At 39.1% G+C, this 18,380-nt stretch overlaps 2 protein-coding genes across 3 annotated transcripts in view; both read left to right on the plus strand.

The window, feature by feature from the left end:
- The first annotated feature begins 6,089 nt into the window (after window positions 1–6,089).
- Window positions 6,090–11,516, plus strand: LOC103974204 (PI-PLC X domain-containing protein At5g67130). 2 transcript variants are annotated; one of them, XM_009388965.3, is made up of 9 exons: window positions 6,090–6,262; window positions 6,360–6,482; window positions 6,598–6,735; window positions 6,845–6,943; window positions 7,031–7,334; window positions 10,096–10,319; window positions 10,389–10,475; window positions 10,640–10,719; window positions 11,138–11,516. In XM_009388965.3, exons 1-9 carry the CDS (start codon window positions 6,161–6,163, stop codon window positions 11,166–11,168), a joined length of 1,188 nt encoding a protein of 395 aa, XP_009387240.2. In that variant the 5' UTR covers window positions 6,090–6,160; the 3' UTR covers window positions 11,169–11,516. The 2 variants fall into 2 exon arrangements, with proteins under 2 accessions (XP_009387240.2, XP_009387239.2); XM_009388964.3 differs by lacking the exon at window positions 11,138–11,516 and having other exon boundaries at window positions 10,640–10,950.
- A 4,674-nt stretch (window positions 11,517–16,190) lies between these two features.
- The window catches only part of LOC135643739 (AP2-like ethylene-responsive transcription factor TOE3), a 2,742-nt gene continuing 552 nt past the window's right edge, over window positions 16,191–18,380 (plus strand). Inside the window, exons 1-10 of the mRNA XM_065161076.1 lie at window positions 16,191–16,883; window positions 16,986–17,011; window positions 17,106–17,136; window positions 17,217–17,304; window positions 17,399–17,544; window positions 17,627–17,671; window positions 17,754–17,845; window positions 17,931–18,037; window positions 18,110–18,265; window positions 18,334–18,380. The exon at window positions 18,334–18,380 is cut by the window's right edge and continues 552 nt beyond it. Coding sequence (XP_065017148.1) covers window positions 16,459–16,883; window positions 16,986–17,011; window positions 17,106–17,136; window positions 17,217–17,304; window positions 17,399–17,544; window positions 17,627–17,671; window positions 17,754–17,845; window positions 17,931–18,037; window positions 18,110–18,265; window positions 18,334–18,380 — 1,163 coding nt within the window. The 5' untranslated portion in view covers window positions 16,191–16,458. The remainder of the gene's footprint in view (window positions 16,884–16,985; window positions 17,012–17,105; window positions 17,137–17,216; window positions 17,305–17,398; window positions 17,545–17,626; window positions 17,672–17,753; window positions 17,846–17,930; window positions 18,038–18,109; window positions 18,266–18,333) is intronic.

Here is an 18,380-nt window from a genome sequence, read left to right on the forward strand (position 1 = left end):
ATAGTGTATACATTATTTTATTTTAAGGTAATCATAGATGTGTTTTTGTGTGGTTTTTCTATAATACAAGCATTAGATTCAAATCTAACAATATATCCTTTATCACACAATTGACTAATGCTCAAAAGGTTATGCTAAACCATCAACCAATAACACATCTTCAATAAAAAGGTTGGATTTGTTACCTATGGTTCCTTTGTCAATGATTTTACCCTTGTTGTTGTCTCCGAATGTGACATATTCTTCGTCTAGGCTAGTGAGCTTAGAGAATTGAGATGGATCTCCGATCTTATACCTTGAGCATCCACTATCAAGGTACCATCTCTTGCTCCTAGCTTGTGATGATATATGTTTCTACAAAAAAGGATGATTTTTAGGTACCCATTATTAAATCTCAGATTTTGATGATGAAACCAATTGATAAGTGTTTATGATTTGATTTGTATGTTTAAGTAATATAGGACTAGCTTTGATTAATGAGAGGTAAATTGATTAAAGTAGGAGAAATCAGATGTTGGGCCAGAATAAACATGTCAGAAGATTGGATGTCGAACCAAAGAATCGGTTGATGTATCAGTAGAAGGCTTCGTGCCATGAGTTGGGGTATTGAGCCAAGAAGAGTGGACATTACGCTAAGAAGATCGGAGTTGCGGAGGTTAACATGCTGATTGGGCAATAGACCGCAAGAGTGGACGATGCGCCAAAAGATCATATGAAGCGTCGAATGATTGGACAAAGCACCGAATGAACCAATGACATGCCGGATAACATAGGATTCATACTTGTAATAATTTGTTTAGATCGAGTTAGTTTAGGTCTAATTGAGTCAGTATTTGGGTGAAAATAATGCTAACTCAATTAGGGGTCAATTGGGCCTGAATCAGGGCTGAATTAGGCTTATTATTTGGCTCATTCAGAGTCCTATAGTAGGGTCTAGCAATGGCACTGCCCAGACTTGGCGGTGGCACCGCTTAGACACAATCTTCAAGATTGTGTCAAGTGGTGGCACCACTAGACTAAGCCGTGGTACCGCCTAGACACAGTCTTCAAGACTATGTCAAGCAGTGGTACTACCCAGACATAGTCTCCCAGACTATATTAGGCAGTAGTATCGCCAGACTGAGCGGTGGTACTGTCCAGTGTTAGTGCTGTAGGCGGTGGTACCGCCAGGACCCGGAAAACCTGGGTTGAGACTTTTTTTGGCTGTAATTTTGAAGCCAATTGAGGGCTATAAATACCCCTTACTTCTCAGCTAGTATAGCAAGAGAAGTGATAAGAACTGATCCGAAACTATAATGAAATAGCTTGTAAAAGTTGAGAGTTCACCTCCATCATTTCTAAGTGTGAAAGTTTGTAAAAGGAGAGTGAGCCACTTATGAAAGTTATGTAAAGGGATGATTGATCTTTGCCCTTCAAGAAAGATCAATAGTGAAAATCGGTGACCTCATTGGAGGAGGTATCGGGAGTGGATGTAGGTCGGATGACTGAACCACTATAAAATTGACGTGTTTTTCTATGGTTTGTATTTCTATTATTGTTATTTACATATTGTAAACTGCTTTACTTATTCATTACGCTTCCATAGGCTTTCAAGTCAAGTATATTTACGATACGATTTTTTATCGTATGAAGTTTTTTAGAGTTTTTCAAAATCAAAACTTTTATCCGCTGCACTAATTCTCCCCCTCTTAGTGCCAACTCGTTCCTAATACCCATTTGACCTTGGGTGCCTCAAAATCGATCGGCTTAACTTATCATTTTGTATTAAGTTCTTTATGGTTCTTTTAGGAACCCAAATGAATTTGTGTAGACTACATTTCTTAAATGGATAATGATAAGCTACATGCTCAAATTTGTAACAAAAGTTATATTTGTTTCGAGGTGAAACATGCAAAGTAGGGCCTTTAATAAAGGTGGTTGGATTTTGGTGAGAGTTACTCACAAATCCGATTCCGTCTTTTCTATGAGTGTGACTCTTGTTGGCAAAAATCATGTTCAAGGACTTGTTACCAATCTCAAATTTTTCTAAGGTTTCTTTAAGTAGCAAGTTTTCTTTTTGAAGTATTTCTAGTTCATCACATTTCGTACATCGAGCTAAACTATCATTGTGCTCAACTTTTAATCTATCGAAATCACTAACAAGAGAAGCATGTTTTTTTTTCAATAATTTATATTTTTACTAATTAATTTATATTTATCAAATAAATCATGAAAAGCATTTAATAGTTCATCAAAGGATAAATTTGCATCAAATGAATGACTCACCTCATCTCCAATAGCCATTAGCGCATAGTGAACAACTTGCTCGGTGTTGGTTAGCTCCTCTTCTTCGGATGAACTTGAGTCATCCCATGTTGGTTTAAGAGCCTTCTTCTTCTTTGGTTGCTTCTTCTTGGCTAGGGGATATTCGTTCTTGTAATGTCCCGGCTTCTTGCATTCGTAACATATTACTTGTTCTTTTTTAAGTTTAAATTTATTTTTTGTATCATATTTAAATTTATTCCTTTTATAAAATTTTTAAACTTTCTTGTTAAGAGAGCAAAGTCATCATCAAGGTCCTCATCACTTGAATTTTCTTTCAAGTGGTCTTTTTGAGTTTTTAGTGTCATATCCTTCCTGTTCTTTGGAAGGTTGTTCTCAAGCTCTTCATGAGCATTATAAGTCATCTTATAGGTCATTAGTGACCAGATTAGTTCTTCAAGAAGAAAGTTATTTAGGTCTTTGGCCTCTTGAATGGCCGTGACTTTAGGGTCCCAACTCTTTGGAAGGGATCTTAAAATTTTATTAACAAGTTCAAAATCCGATAAACCTTTACCTAGTCTTTTAGACCATTGACGACATCCATAAATCGGGTGTATATGTCTCCAATAGTCTCACTTGGTTTCATCCGAAACAACTCATAAGTATGCACTAAAAGATTAATTTTTGAATCATTCATTCTACTAGTGCCTTCATGAGTCACTTTGAGTGTGTGATAAATATCAAAAGTCATTTCACAAATGGACACATGATTGAACCTGTTTTTATCTAAGGTACAAAACAAGACATTCATAGCCTTGGCGTTTAAAGTGAAAGTCTTCTTCTCTAACTCATTCCAATCATTCATTGGAAGAGAAGACTTTGGAAACCTATTTTCTACAATTTTTTATAATTCAAAATCTATTGAAATTAATAAGATCCTCATTCTAGTCTTCCAATATGTGTAATCCGTCCCATTGAACATGGGCGAACGTGCAATTGAATAACCCTCTTGGTTATCGGCAAATGCCATCTCTCTTGGATTTTAAACCAAATGAGAGTGAACCTTACTCTGATACCAATTGTTAGGATCAAGAGTAGCACTAAGAGAGGAGGTTTACAGTAAAGTAAATTGCACAAAAGGAAAAGCAAACCAGAATTTAGAGTGGTTCGGTGAATGAGGCCTATATCCACTTCGGATTCCTCCTCCGTCGAGGTCACCGGCGTCCACTAAAGGCCTTTCTTCAATAGGCAAAGACCAACCATCTTTAACAACTCTTTCTCCTTTTATCGGGTTTAGGAGACAACATTTACAAGTCGCACTCCTCTTTCTTGGATGGTTACAAGGCTAAGAGAGGGAGGAGGAGAGCTCTTCTCATTTTTACAACACTTTTCATACTCCAAACACTAAGAGTTTTTCACACATATAATAGCACTTAGTTACCCTTTCATGTAGAAAAGGATGGGGTATTTATAGGCCCCAATGGTTTCAAAAATGGAGCCAAAAAGTGTCTCATCCAAGATTTTCGGGGTACTAACGGTACCACTGCTTGACACCTGAGACTAGGCGGTACCACCACCCAATCTGGGTGGTACGATCACTTAACAGAGCTCGGAGACCGAGCTCTAGCGGTACTATCGCTTCATAGGGGTGGTACCACCGCTGGGAGTATTAACTATTGGTGATACCACCACCCAGTCTGGGTGGTACCACTGCCTAGTCTGGGCGATACCACCACCCAGACCACCTGGGAGACTAGGTCACCAGGTGATGCCACCGCCGGCCATGAATTCAGATGCTGAATGGGCTGTCCAATCCGACCTAATTCAGCCTTGTGAAGGGCCTAGTTGGCCCCTAATTTAGTTAGTGGGATCACCTCCCAATCTTAACTCAATTTATAGTTCTAACTATGATTAAGACAAGCAATTAGTCCGGTATGTCGATCTTTCCCTCGGCGAATTTCTCAGCGAGTCTTCTGGCGCGCTTTCGGCGAACTCCCGACGAACTTTCGGCGATCTTCCGACGAACTTTCGGCGATGTCCCAACGAGCTTTCAGCAACGAACTCTCGGTGATCTTTAGATGAGCTCTCGGTGAGCTCCCGGTATATCATCCGAATCTTGGACTCCGGCCCATCATCTGCTTTACGCCTTATCACTATCGTAATTAATCCTACACACTTATCTCAACAAATAGATTAGGTCAAATAATTTATCAATTGATTTCATCATCAAAGTCTGAGATTCAACACCACCGGCATCTACTAACGATCTTTTTTCAATAGGTAAAGACCAATCACCTTCTTACAACTCTATTATCCTTTTGACAAGCTCGGGAGAGAACCTTTATAAGTTTCACACCTCTCTTAGAATGAACTCTAAACTCTAAGAGATGGAGGGGAACACTCAACACTTTCAAGCTTTTTCAACTCTTTTTCGGCAATGATTCTTTTCCCCTTACTACCCAATTCTTGCTATTCTATATAGAAATAGCTTGGGTATTTATAGGCCCCAAATGGATTTAAATTTGGAGCCCAAAATTTAAATCCCTGAGATTTCGAGGTACGGGCAGTACCATCGCCTGCACTGAGCGGTACCACCACTTACAGCCTAACACTGGGCAGTACCACCACCTAGTCTGGCGGTATCATCGCTTGAAACAAAGTCACTGGGCAGTACCACCGCCTGACAGCCTCGAAGATCGGGTTTTTCGAGTTTTCAACTCACAAGCGGTTCCACCGCTTAACCTAACTTTTGGATCACTGAATGAGCCTCCCAATGAGCCCAAATCAGTCCTAATTAAGGCCCAATTAGCCCCTAATTGAGTTAGCATGATTATACCAAAAGCTAACTCAATTAGCCCCCTAAAGTACTTCAATCTTAGACAAATGATTCCAAAGCATGAATCCTTTGTCCGGTATGTCATTGGTTCATCCGGTACTTATCCGATCCTTTAGCGCATCGTCCTCTCCTTCAACGTATTGCCTAATCGGCATGTTGACTTCCGTAACTTCTGATCTCCTTAGTGCAATGTCCGATCCTTCGGCTCGATGCCCAAATTCACGGCACGAGCCTTCTACCGACACGTTGACCGATCCTTCGGCCCGACGTCCAATCTTCTGACATGTTCACTCCAGCCCAATATGATTCTTCCTGCTTTAATCAATTTACTTCTCTTTGATCGAAGCTAGTCCCGCGTCACTCAAAACATAAATTAGATCACAAACTCATTAATTGATTTCATCATCAAAATCCGAGATTCAACAGAAACATATTGCTATCGACTTCCACTTCATGCGAGATTAAGTTGTCCGACGTCAACTATATGTTTCTAATGTACATATGGCTGATCAATTAGCAGACTCACTCACGAAGTCTCTTGTTCGTAAACTATTTGTATTGCATCGATCTAAGATCGGTATCCTTGATAGGATTACCATCTTGTAGGGGCATGATAGCATATAAGATTTTTCTAACTGTACGAGAAAATCTCGCTACTCTGTTGAGGAAAATCCTTCCTTCTAACATATATATAAATAGGGTCAACATAACAATGGAAAATATATCTTATATCTTCTGTCTTTTATCAAAATCTTCATATCTTGCAACCCGTTGTTGATGGCAACACATTAGTCTCCATCATTCTTCCACTTCCATGGTAGCCATGCAGAAGCGCAAGGGGAAAGGACAGAGACGCTTACCACGTTTCCCGGCCTCTGTCTCACGTCTTTACAGTCACCAACTCCTTGTCTTGTACTGCCATTAACTAAAGCTCAAAAGCAGAGTGCCCTCCGGCTGAAGGGCACTCCGGTAATTCCATTCACGTCCCACCAAAGTAGTCCTCCTCCTCACTTTCCTCTCCCGTTCCAATCTCCACTACTGTTTCAAGCAGCTGCAGCAGCAGCGGTGAGGAGGAGCAGAGTGATGGAGTCTACCGATCTGCCTTTTCTTGTTTCAATCCCTCTCCTCCACTTGCTGCTCCTCTCTTCTGCCGCTGCCGCGTCCTGTCCGCCCCGCTCTTGTCAGGTATCCGTCCTCTTTCCTTCTCTCTCCCTATCTTATCTGTGGTGTAGTTCGTTTTCTTTGTTTTTGAGCTGGATTGCTTGGTTGTGATCTGGTGTAGCTTCTTGATTCTTGTTCTACCGCTGATGACTGCGCTGCGGGGCTCTACTGCGGCAGCTGCCCCGCATCCGGCAACGTGCAGCCCGCCTGCGTTCGGGCCCTGGCCTACCAGCCCACTGCCTTCGTACTCATCCTTCTCTCTCTTTTCCTTCCATTGCTTCTGACGTCTTGTACTCTTCTCCTTCTTCTTTATCTTTGCTTCAAGCGTTGAGGTGTCTGAATGATTGAATTGGTTTCAGGTGAAGGGACTGCCTTTCAACAGGTACACATGGCTAGTGACCCACAATTCCTTCTCCATCGTTGACGAGCCATCCTACACCGGCGTCCAAAGAGTTACCTTTTACAACCAGGAAGATACCGTCACGAATCAATTGAGAGTAAGCATGCCATGATTTCTCTGTGGTTTGGTGGACATTTTTTTTCCTTGTCCAATATTTGATCTTTCTTGTTGTTTCTGTTCTTGCAATATTGGATGTTCGCTTGTAGAATGGTGTGAGGGGATTGATGCTGGACATGTATGACTTTGAGAACGATATCTGGCTCTGCCACTCGTTTCAGGGGCAGTGCTACAACTTCACGGCATTCGTCAGTTGATTTCTGCAGCCGTTCCTATGGATATCATAAATTTCTGTGGTAATGTCATTGTTTGAGTTATTCAATTCACGCTTGTAGGAACCAGCAATTAACACTCTGAAGGAGGTCGAGGAGTTCTTGACTGAGAATCCATTAGAGATTGTAACAATTATCATCGAGGATTATGTGCGTGCTCCCAAAGGGTTGACTAAACTGTTCACAGATGCGGGCTTGGTCAAATTCTGGTATCCAGTCTCAGAGATGCCCATGAATGGGATGGATTGGCCGAGTGTGACAGATATGGTGGCAAAGAACCATAGGCTTCTTGTCTTTACCTCTGATGCTTCAAAGGAAGCCAATGAGGGTATTGCGTATCAATGGCGGTACATGGTGGAGAATGAACGTAAGTTCATAAAGAATTTGCTAGCTGAAATCAGATAGTTAATATTTAATGTTCCTATAGGTTTCTACCATGATTTGATTGGTTCCTCAAATAACAAAGTAGAATCTCAGAACAATAGCAAGCAACTTATTTATATTATTCGTTATATCCTCCCTGCTTCAGTATTATAATCTTCTAAGCTCTTGGGAAGTTTCTTTTTTGCTTACATTTTTTTGATTAAGAACTAAATTCTAGCTTTTGAGGATCTTCAAGGATATATACCCTGTCATATAATTCTGTCAAATCTATTATATTTTGTATGATGCTGTGTATGGGACCTGATCCATGGATAGGAAAAAGCTCCTTAACTGCAATCCACTCTACAATCAGCTCCATGATGTTTTTGTTCTGTAGGCTGCTATTTCTCTTGATATACAATTATTATGCAAATTATGCGAGTGCTTTGTACTTTTTCACACCACAATGCAAGTCTTCTCAACTTTGATTTTTTTTGTCTATAACAGACTCCTCGTTGGTTATGAAGGCCTTGGTGACAATAATGGCTTATTTCGTGATCTGTAACTTCGTAAAATGACAACTAATCGAGTGATACTAGCCAAGAATGACCTTGATTGAAAGATAAGAGTCAGAACACAATATACATCAAGACTAAGTCATTTATTAGAGAAATGCATTGTAAGCTCAATGTTCCTCTTCTCTGCATGAGTATAGGATTCCACGGTGATTTTGGAGAATATATTCATTGTTACACTAGTGGCGTGCCATAAGACTGAAGGTGTAAACTTACCGCACAAAAGATGCACTGCTTTTAAAGGTATTATATATGAGAAGGATTAAACAGTACTTCTATATACCCATAAGTAAGCTGCCTTGTATTACAAAGGCTTTGATGTGAAATTTGCATCTCTCATGTGAGTGGTATAAATTGATTATTCAAGCATGAGCTAAGAACTATAACAGAAATTGTAAAGCTGAGACCTTTATGTTAAGGGCGAAACTAGATGATCCTTCATAGCAACCCTTTGACTGTCTATTTATTAGATTTAACAAGAGAAATTCTCTAGGAAGGCATGATGGAAATGTTTAGACTATGTCTGTCCCTATAATGCAATGCACTCCAGTTGATCTTATCGATGTGTATTTTCACAGTGACATTAGTTTGTTAATTTCTGTATACCCATGATCTTAAAGTTCAATGTACTTCAGTTGTTCTGATACCTTAACCTTTAGTAGTTAATGATTAGAGGGAAAAATGTATTGAAACTCAATGACAATAAAAAACATCTTGTTTTCAGTATACCTATAGCCATGCTTCATAAAGCTCAGTTGCCGTTATCTCTGTAACAGCTGCCAACATTCTACTATTGCACCTACCTAGCTGATAATACGTCCTCAAGGACTGGATTCCCTTAAATTCATTGTCATCTATAATGGTCTTTTATTAGGATAGAAGGGATGCAAAGACAAGATAGGATAAAAGAGAATTAAGTAAGATATAATTGGAGTGAATGCTGTGAAGCTGGGGAAATCATGCAACTCAAGTAATAACTTTACATCAACAGAAGGCACTCTCTTGATTCCTTGAACTTGGTAACATTTAGTCATGATTCTGACAACCATCATATGTATCATTGGTCATTTTTGAGCCAGTCAAGCACAGAAACCATCTCTACTACACCAACGACATTTTTATTTGGCGCTTCTCTATTGATATAAATTCTCATAATCTGTGTTTTCGTTGACTTTGAAAACATGAGTGAAATCATATACTTCCTTGTTACACCAACTTTTGGAGCTTGGATTAGTGTGATGACTTTACCACCTTGTTTACCATCTTACATCCTTTGCAATAAATAGGGGGTAAAGGAACTAAATCGATCTTCATGAGAAAAACTACTGGTTATCATTGTATACTTCCCTGTAGTAAGAGTTTATTATCCAGCTATCTTCCACTAACAATTTCAACCTGTCCTGGATTCAAAATCAGAATTGTGTCATCAACTCTTCATTCAGTTCAGATAATTCTTTTGAATTAGCAAATCATTGGCAGATGTTTCTTTGACTAATTTAACTTTGAGGATTAGTTGGTCTGCCATAGCACTGTTCTAGTTGCTAGAGAAGAAATCATACAGTATCATTCATTTATTACATATGTTGAGCTTATCTGCCAATTCTGTACTGTTGTTGGAGTGATGGTCATGAATATTTATAATAGATATACCATATGCATTTAACTTCTTTCTAGAACAAGGGTATTACTAAATAATATTTTTCAGAACAATCAGTGGTTTAGAACTCAATGAGGAGCTATTCCCTGAGAAAAGGAGAAATATGATTCAAACAGATATTGTGTGTCATGCTAGCATCTTGTCAGCATATTAATGCCACGATATTAATAGAATTACAAGCTTAACAAGTTCTTGGTGCTTTTTTTTCCTTTGTAAATGATGGTTGAATTTTATGACATGGCATTATACTGTCTGTAGATAGAATCAGTAGATTCCATAATAGTCTATATGAATTTAGGGATTCTCTGAGGCTTGCATGTGGTTAGTAATAATTGGTCAACTATTTAGGCAACCAATGCATTCCATCTTCATAGTCTTGTCTGTGGTGCATAATATTGTCTACTCATTTTGTAAAGGTTTTTTTTTTCCTGGTATTTTAAGTTTATCTAACTGTCAATATCATTGCCTAGACACACATGGATTTCAATCTCGTCTAAGCCCATAGTGTTGTTTCTTGGCATTTGTTTTGGCAGCTGGAGATCCGGGAGTGGTACCAGGTTCTTGCCCAAATAGGAAGGAATCACAACCACTGAATTCAAGATATGCATCCTTATTTTTACAAAACTACTTCCCTACAATTCCAGTTCAAAATGAAGCTTGCAAGGAGCATTCAGTTGGATTTGCTGAAATGGTTGATGCTTGTTATAGAGCAGCAGGAAATATAATGCCCAACTTTCTTGCAGTAAATTTTTACATGGTAGTACCAAATTGAACTTCCAAAAGAAAGCTCATAGGAAGTGTTCCTAACGGGAGAATATATTTGCAGAGAAGCAACGGAGGAGGTGTTTTTGATATTCAAGATAGAATAAATGGACTTGCACTATGTGGGTGTGGTACTATCACTGCCTGCCAGGTCTGTCTATTTCAATTTCCAGATCCATCTTGTAGCTCAATGATGTTTCTGTTCTTTTGCCATCTTTCTGCTTGATTTTAGTTTTTGTTGATTATTTCACATAGAGCGTAGTCACAGAGCTTATAGATTGTTTTGACCTTTTATGTTATATTGGGTTTCTACAGGCTGGGGCACCAATGGGAGTTTGCAAGAACACAGGATCGCCAAATCAAACTTCCACGAATAGTGGAGGCACCTACTCTGGGTATGTACAATTGTCAGGATCTGCATCGATGTTGCACTTTTCTGGTCACTTGTTTGTCAAACTGCTTATTGCTTTGCTAATCTCCTACTCACTGTAGTTGACTGTCCAGGTCTAAATAGTGCATCATTCTTTTATTATCAATAGATGGTTGTTGTTGCTTTCACCAAAACCCTCTTTTCTTTAAGCAAATTGCACGGTGGCCGGCCTGTGAAAAAAATTTGGTTGGCGTAAGATTGTCTGTTAAGTTCAGTTCAGGGGCTACTTGTTCCTTATGCTAATTAGTAAATAGCCTCATGTAATTAACTACTAAATCAGCAGTTAGATGTGACTTGGAATAGCTCAAATATTTACATCCCAAGGAAAAATGTGTATCTTCATCAACTGTTACTCTCTCATATTTTCATATTTTCACAATCAGAAAAGGTAGATATAGCGATTGCAAGGATTGAATGAGCGAGTCTTCTTCCAATGGCTCCCCCAAATAGCAGTGATATGCTTGAAAGATTGAACTAGTGAACATTAAATTGAATACCTTCTTTGGGCATCCATCCATATGCTGCAGTCTCCCAAACACAAAATCCATTTTAAGTCAAAAGCAGCTGATCAAGGTTTGTGCTACCAGTTTGACTAGTTAAGGCTTGGTGTTATCTATTCCTCGAGGAAAAGCTTGTATTGCTTTGTCTTTCTGATTCTGTTTAATTCTGGAACATTTTTTGTTTATTATAATAAGTTTGGTAGTCACATATGGAGAAGATGCTTGTTTCATTAAAGAAGGGTACAAGCATTTCTTGAATCTTCTTAAACTTTTTATATGCAAAACTTTTATTTCTTCCAGAAACAATGAAATCTTGTGGTTACAATTAATAGCAGAAATCATATTGCTGAAAGTGTCTCATAAGAATAAGGTGATGATTGTTGAAATGTCAAAAAATATATGAAGGGAAATATATGTTGTACAAAATTTACGACGGCAATTATTATATTTTTAGACTTAGCAAGAATTGATGCACATGTATATATATATATATATATATATATATATATATATATATATATATATATAGCTACAGTCCCCCTATTTATAAATCTTAATATGGCATGATAAAGAACCAAAGAAGATCTATCTAGGGAATACGTCATTCCTTTCAAAGACAAGCTATGGATGGATTTATAGTGACTTCTCCAGAGAGAGTCTTTATGCAACTTACAACTAACACCACCCACCAAATTTAAGAGAACTGGTAACCATCTTCTTCGGTTGTTGTTTGTGTATGTATACATATATCTATATGTAACTTGGAAGAGCATATTTTGAACAGACATTGAGCAGCTACATATCATGTTTCATTAATCATCTGCCCCAATTTGATTAAACCTCTTCTGGATGGGGCAACTGATGAGCTCACTGTGGGATGCTACTACTTTCTTCTCTTCTCCATTTCTGTTGGTGAAGTGTAGCTTTGGCTTGCAGCTTTCATGTGAAAGATGGCATATTGAGGTGGATAAAAAGATGGAGGCTAAAGAATGGCACTTTTTGACATTGTCTCTAGCATCCATCTCCCTTGTGCTCATAAAGAAGTTAAGCAGAGGATTATGTTCTCCAAAGCAGCCGTTCTTTTCTCTTCAATTTTTCAACCGTAAAGGCCAAAAAAAAAAATATTGTTGGGATACCTCGTATAATATCTTGATGATCTCATAAAGATCTATGATGCTTACACTTATCGTACTCTATATTTACCATGACTTCCTTGCGGATATTCTATCCAGTAAGATTAAGCATGAAGTTCTTATATAATAAACTCTCTTTTGCAATCCAATTATTCCGTCTGTGCACCCTAGATATGTCATTCATGAATTCGTTTATATTTAGATCTAGGTTTTTGTCCCTCATGCATTAATTATTATATGATTAGATAGAATAACATTATCACCTCACAAAAGTAGGTGAATTAATGAAGTAGGCTAATCACCTCACAAATTTGATAGTGAATTATTAGATAGAATAAGGTAGAATAAGATTATCACCTCATAAAAGTACGTTATTCAATGAAGTTATATATGATTAGGAAAGATAATATTTGATAGTGAGGTTGTTGATTCTCAAATAGTTGTTAAAGTATTAATTAATTTTGATCACATATTTATAGGGACCAAACAAAAATTAATCAATGTTTTCTTTTGGCACATATCCGTCTAGTTTTAGAAGACTACGGAATACAGAACATTCAGACCTAATGTATCAAAAATATGTTTATATGCATACATCGGATATCTAATTTTATTTAATTGGCTCCGACAGAATATATTACTAGGCATTTATATCCACTAAATCTGAAAAAAAAAAAATCTGCACATATTCCTCTGTTTTCCAAATGCTCATTTCTTCGAAGAACAGATACATGAGAGACCATTGAAGCTTCGACAATTCCCCTCGCTCATAAATGAGATGGATCTCACTGCTTGACTTTTGTATGAGTTGAGTGGTAATGTTATGTTAAACATCAAATGGGGTTTGTGTAAGAATATTGACAACGATGAGAATTATCTAAACGATATAGAATTCTTGGCTTTCAAATTTTAAGTAGAGCTTATGTTAGATTACAAGAGATTCTTGAGATAATGTTTACCATTTTCTTCACTTTTAAACCTGGAATCATAATTAGTGTTGGAAGGATCAAGTGTAACTTTCTTCTCCTCATACTATTTCTTAGATTTGATATCTCAGAGAGAATTTGTTGGGGTTGTTCACCTATTACAAGTTAGATGTATTCAATTAGATTGTTCTCTGATTTTAGCTTTCGTATGTGTGGCATTTTTTTTGAAGACTTTCCAGCAACCTTTTTATTGAATGTAGATTCGTCGCCCCAAAAAGGAGTTTGTTGATGTAAATTTCATTTCTCTTAACTTAGATCTTGAAAATGACAACACAACAAGGATAGAACTTTTCTTTTAAGAGGATTTTCAGTCTTAATCCTTTGAGTGGCTGATTTTTCAGCATCCACAAAAAGGAAGAGTTCAGATTTAGCTTCAGATGCTATTTAATTTTTAACACATATATAAACTAAAAGTGTTTAAAATGATAATGATAGTTTACAAAGTTTAAAAAAAAATAAATGCTGTGCTGCTGAACTACTTTGGTTTGATGTAGGGAATGAGTCTCAGAAAAATCACATAAAAAATAAATTATTTTGTGGGATCTAAATTGTATTATCCTCTTGATCTTTATTTTCACAACTATAATGACACCATTTAATGTGTCTTAAATACTTGAGATCAGGCAGTATCACTATCATATAAAAAATAAAAAAATATCCAATGTATATAGTGTATAGGGAGTTAGACACTTTATATGGGTTATATAGGGAGGATCAGTGTATATAGTGTGATTTTTATATTCTTTAATTTTGGCGTAAGGTAAATAGGCATATTAAAAAATAAATATATTTTGCAGGAGCTTAATTGCATTCTGCTCTTTGCATTAATAAACATTTAAAAATTAAAATGCAGAACCATAGTACCCCATTTAATGTGGCCTTAAACACTTGAAATTAGGTGGAAATCACTAAAAATACAAAAATCCCTTTTACCTCTTTGAAGTCCGGAGAGGGACAATATATATATATATAATATAGCCTTATCTCTGCATACTTTGGTCTTTTCGTAGGTTGTGAATACATGAATGGAAAAACTTCACACATCAAACTAAATTATTTTGTAGGAGTTAAATTGCATTCTCCTATTAGACTTAGTAAACATTTAAGAGTTCAATTTTCAGAAATACAGTAACCCCACTTAACGTGGGAATCACCAACATCACCAGTATTTAGCTAAATTGAACCGAGTTCTTTTATTCTTAAGCACTGCTTCGAATGTAGATGATGAAGTGAGCATTTGCTATTGAAGTAAAGTGATTTGTACAAGAAAATCTTGAGTTTTTCCTCCAAGCTCAGGTTAAGACTGTTCAAAGAAGTTTAGATGATGGATTTGGACGTACACACCATAACCTGTAAACACCTTTTATTCTTTTCTTTGCATCAATTACAGGCTAGCTATTGTTCTATAGTTCTTTAAAACATCATTCCATTGCCTTAATCAGGGAGTGGAGAATTGATGTTGTCATTGTAAGAGAAATGTCACCCTCGTCCCACTTCCATTAGTGGACAAGTTTAAGCAGTGCACAACACAATGGTGACGTGCTGCTGCTCATCCATCTTTCTCCTTTCAGCGTTTTCTTTTGCCGTCTCTCCCTTTCCTTCTCGGTGCAGCATCTAATGGCGACTCCCCATCTTCACCTTGTCCCAAAAAGGAAGCTTGACCCACTGCTGGTACTCTTGTATTGGACTTTCCTGGAAACACCTTCTTCTTTCTCCCCCTTATTCCCCTGTCCATTTTCTGATACATGTTCGGTGGTGGAGATCAACAAACTAACAAAAGAGATCCCAGAACATGTCCTCCTCCAAAAACTACAATATCCCTTCTACTGGCCGATACCATACCGGGGGTTAGAACAATGCGAGTGTGGAGCTCATCAACAGGACTTAGGTAGTGGAGAGTACCTACCAATCGATTAACATGTCTAATTGTGCATCATACCACTAATGAGATATCTAACAAAAGAAGCCTGTAAAATGATTACTTTGCTAATTTGAGGTGTCTGATTATAACTAATTTTCAGATGTTTTTCTCACATTTTGTTATCGATTAATTTCGATTCATGTACATAATTAATGAAGCATGGATTAAGCATCACTGACAAGTCAATCTTCACAATTCTGTCTTCGGAGTTGGCACTCTTGAGAAGCTTTAGATTAGACTTGTAATCTGAAGCAAATGGATTTCTGTTTCACATGTAAGCCTTTTCTTTTCAGTTGATTGCATTAAACATCCGAATAAACTAATTTTCATATGATGATTTTTAGTCATCATGGCCCAAGTAAATCCTCCCTGTTACTCTTGAGAAGCTTTAGATTACAGATGCATTCTAAACCTTGTTAAATGCAGTACACCTGAGATGATGGATTAGGGAAATCCAACTCAAATCAACTTACCATCAATTCAAATGTGACAGGAACATCTATTGACATTGTTATGGTAACACAGGGTTGATAGACAGGAGGAAGGTAAGCAGTCACCATCATGCAAAGTGTATAAGGTCTTTCCCGGGTGAGACACATGTGGCATGCTTTTCGATTTGGTTAATGTGGGATGGCAAAAGCAATGCAGTGACAATTCCCACCCTCCCTTTTTCCCATTTTTCCACCATCACAGAATAAAGTATGGTGGAGCTGTTGTGTAACAGCAGCTACCAACAGGAATCATGGAGGGAGGGTGGGGTTGAAACATATGAAGATGGAGAGCAGAGGATGGGACTGCAGAGAGCATACCAACGAGTAGACACCTAAATAAGATCACTTGCTAAGGTTGCCTCCCTGAGACCAGTTTCCTTTCGGTTCCCTTTCGAACCCCAAATATACTAGTGAATGCTCCTCTTTAGATTCTTCTTAGCTGGTGCCAATCTCTATCTGGCAGTAGGGTTAGGTAAAGCTATTGCCTTGGAGCATCGAACCTCCCTTCCTGCTGCCTTTTCCCCTGTCCTATGTTTCAATTTGGAAGAAGGAAGTTTAAGTTAGGAGATTGGTAGAGGTAGAGAGAAAGGCGATAAAGATTGGATTTTGATAGCGGGAAGAAGATAAAGGTGCGGTTTTTGTCGTCGTAAATCGCTAAAGGTCCGGGCTTTCGATGGGAGGGAAGTGGAATCTCAACGAGGCAGCCACTGAGGAGGATGAGCAGGAGGAGAAGAAGTGGGGCGTTGCGAGGACCGGCTCCGCGGAGACCGAGAACGATCACTTTGTTTCCTCTGACGTCGTCATCGAGGTCTCCGACGAGGGGCAGCCGGTTCCCGGCGCCACGAAGATCTTTGGATTCTCCATCTCCGGCAGCCGCGACGAGATTCCTTCGGCCGAGCGCGAGACGGACGTCGTGACGCACCAATTCTTTCCCGAGGGTGACGTGGACGGGATGGCGCCGGAGCTGGTGGTGACTGAGAGGGCGACGGAGGAGTCGCAGGCCGCGAAGAAGAGCCGGAGGGGACCGAGGTCGAGGAGCTCCCAATTCCGAGGCGTCACTTTCTACCGGAGGACCGGGCGGTGGGAATCCCACATATGGTTAGCTCCTTCCTCTTCTTCCCTACCTCGCAAGCTTAGAAAAGATCCCAACTTTGGCACTGGATTCACAACAATGTGACTCAATTTGGTTTCTCTGTGCAGGGACTGCGGGAAACAAGTTTATCTGGGTAGATATGAAGTGCTTGAAAGACGTCGTTTTGTTTCATGATTGCGGACTGGGAAGGTGTTGACTGATTTGCTGTTTGTTTTTGGTGCCTGCAGGTGGATTCGACACTGCGCATGCAGCAGCAAGGTTTGATCCACACAATTCCACTCCCTTCGTATGGTCTTCTTGCTCGATTCTTCATCTCAGATTGAGAGATGTTGATGCAGGGCGTACGACCGAGCTGCGATCAAGTTTCGTGGACTAGACGCAGATATTAATTTCGATCTGGATGACTACAAGGATGATCTAGAGCAGGTAAGAGATGGACGTCAAGATGGACAATCATGCCATTGTGCTGTCTTCTCCTTCTCTCTCTCCTTAGCAGAAGCAAATCTCTTGTTGGTGGCAGATGAGCAACCTTACCAAGGAGGAGTTCGTTCATGTGCTCCGACGTGAGAGCACCAGCTATCCCAGAGGAAGCTCCAAATACAGGGGAGTGACCTTGCACAAGTGTGGAAAGTGGGAGGCCAGAATGGGCCAGTTTCTGGGTAAAAAGTAATGCTTCTGCTCTCCCTCCTCATTCTGCTGCTCTTCTTTCTCCTCTGAAAGATAATTTCTTCCCTGCCTGTCCTCACAGATACGTTTATTTGGGTCTCTTCGATACGGAAGTCGAAGCTGCTAGGTATGCCGAAACCCTCAGCATCTCATTCTCTGCCTGTTGAGTAGAGCATGGAGCGTTCTAAGATGCTTCTTTGAGCTTTCAGAGCTTATGACAAGGCTTCGATCAAATGCAATGGAAAGGACGCAGTGACAAACTTCGATCCCAGCATATACAAGGAGGAGCTCGGCACATCCAGTGAGTTCAATTTGCTTGTTTGCATCGATCATCTTCTTGCAGAGTCACTGCAGCTCTAATTTTATGAACAACACCATTCTGTCAGCCGGCCAGCATGAACACAATCTTGACCTTAGTCTTGAACCAACCGGAACGAATTGTCGGGCTCCAATGGCCTTCGTATCGGAGTGGAATCATGATGCCAGATCCAAGGTATCACTCTCAACCCACATGATCATGCTGCTTGCTTGGCAGTGAGTAATTCTGGAACTCTGTTCATGCTAGTTTGAGGACAAGCTCGAGCTGCCTAAAGGAACAGATTCTACAATTAGCTTTCCATGTAGCAATGGCTATACCCAGTCCCAGCCCAAGGTCCTGCCACAACCATCCACACTGTCACAGATCATTCCAGGGCAATCCAATTCATCTAATTGTAGTCAAGTAAGCTTCCTGTATTAGAACTATAATGTTGTTTGCTGCTCAAAGTGCTCATTGGCTTGTTGATACAGTATCCAAGCAGCAGCAATGGCTCAAGGCCAGGAGGAGGATCTCTCTA

This window comes from Musa acuminata, chromosome BXJ3-7 (genome assembly GCF_036884655.1).
Source record: "Musa acuminata AAA Group cultivar baxijiao chromosome BXJ3-7, Cavendish_Baxijiao_AAA, whole genome shotgun sequence".
NCBI lineage: Eukaryota > Viridiplantae > Streptophyta > Magnoliopsida > Zingiberales > Musaceae > Musa > Musa acuminata.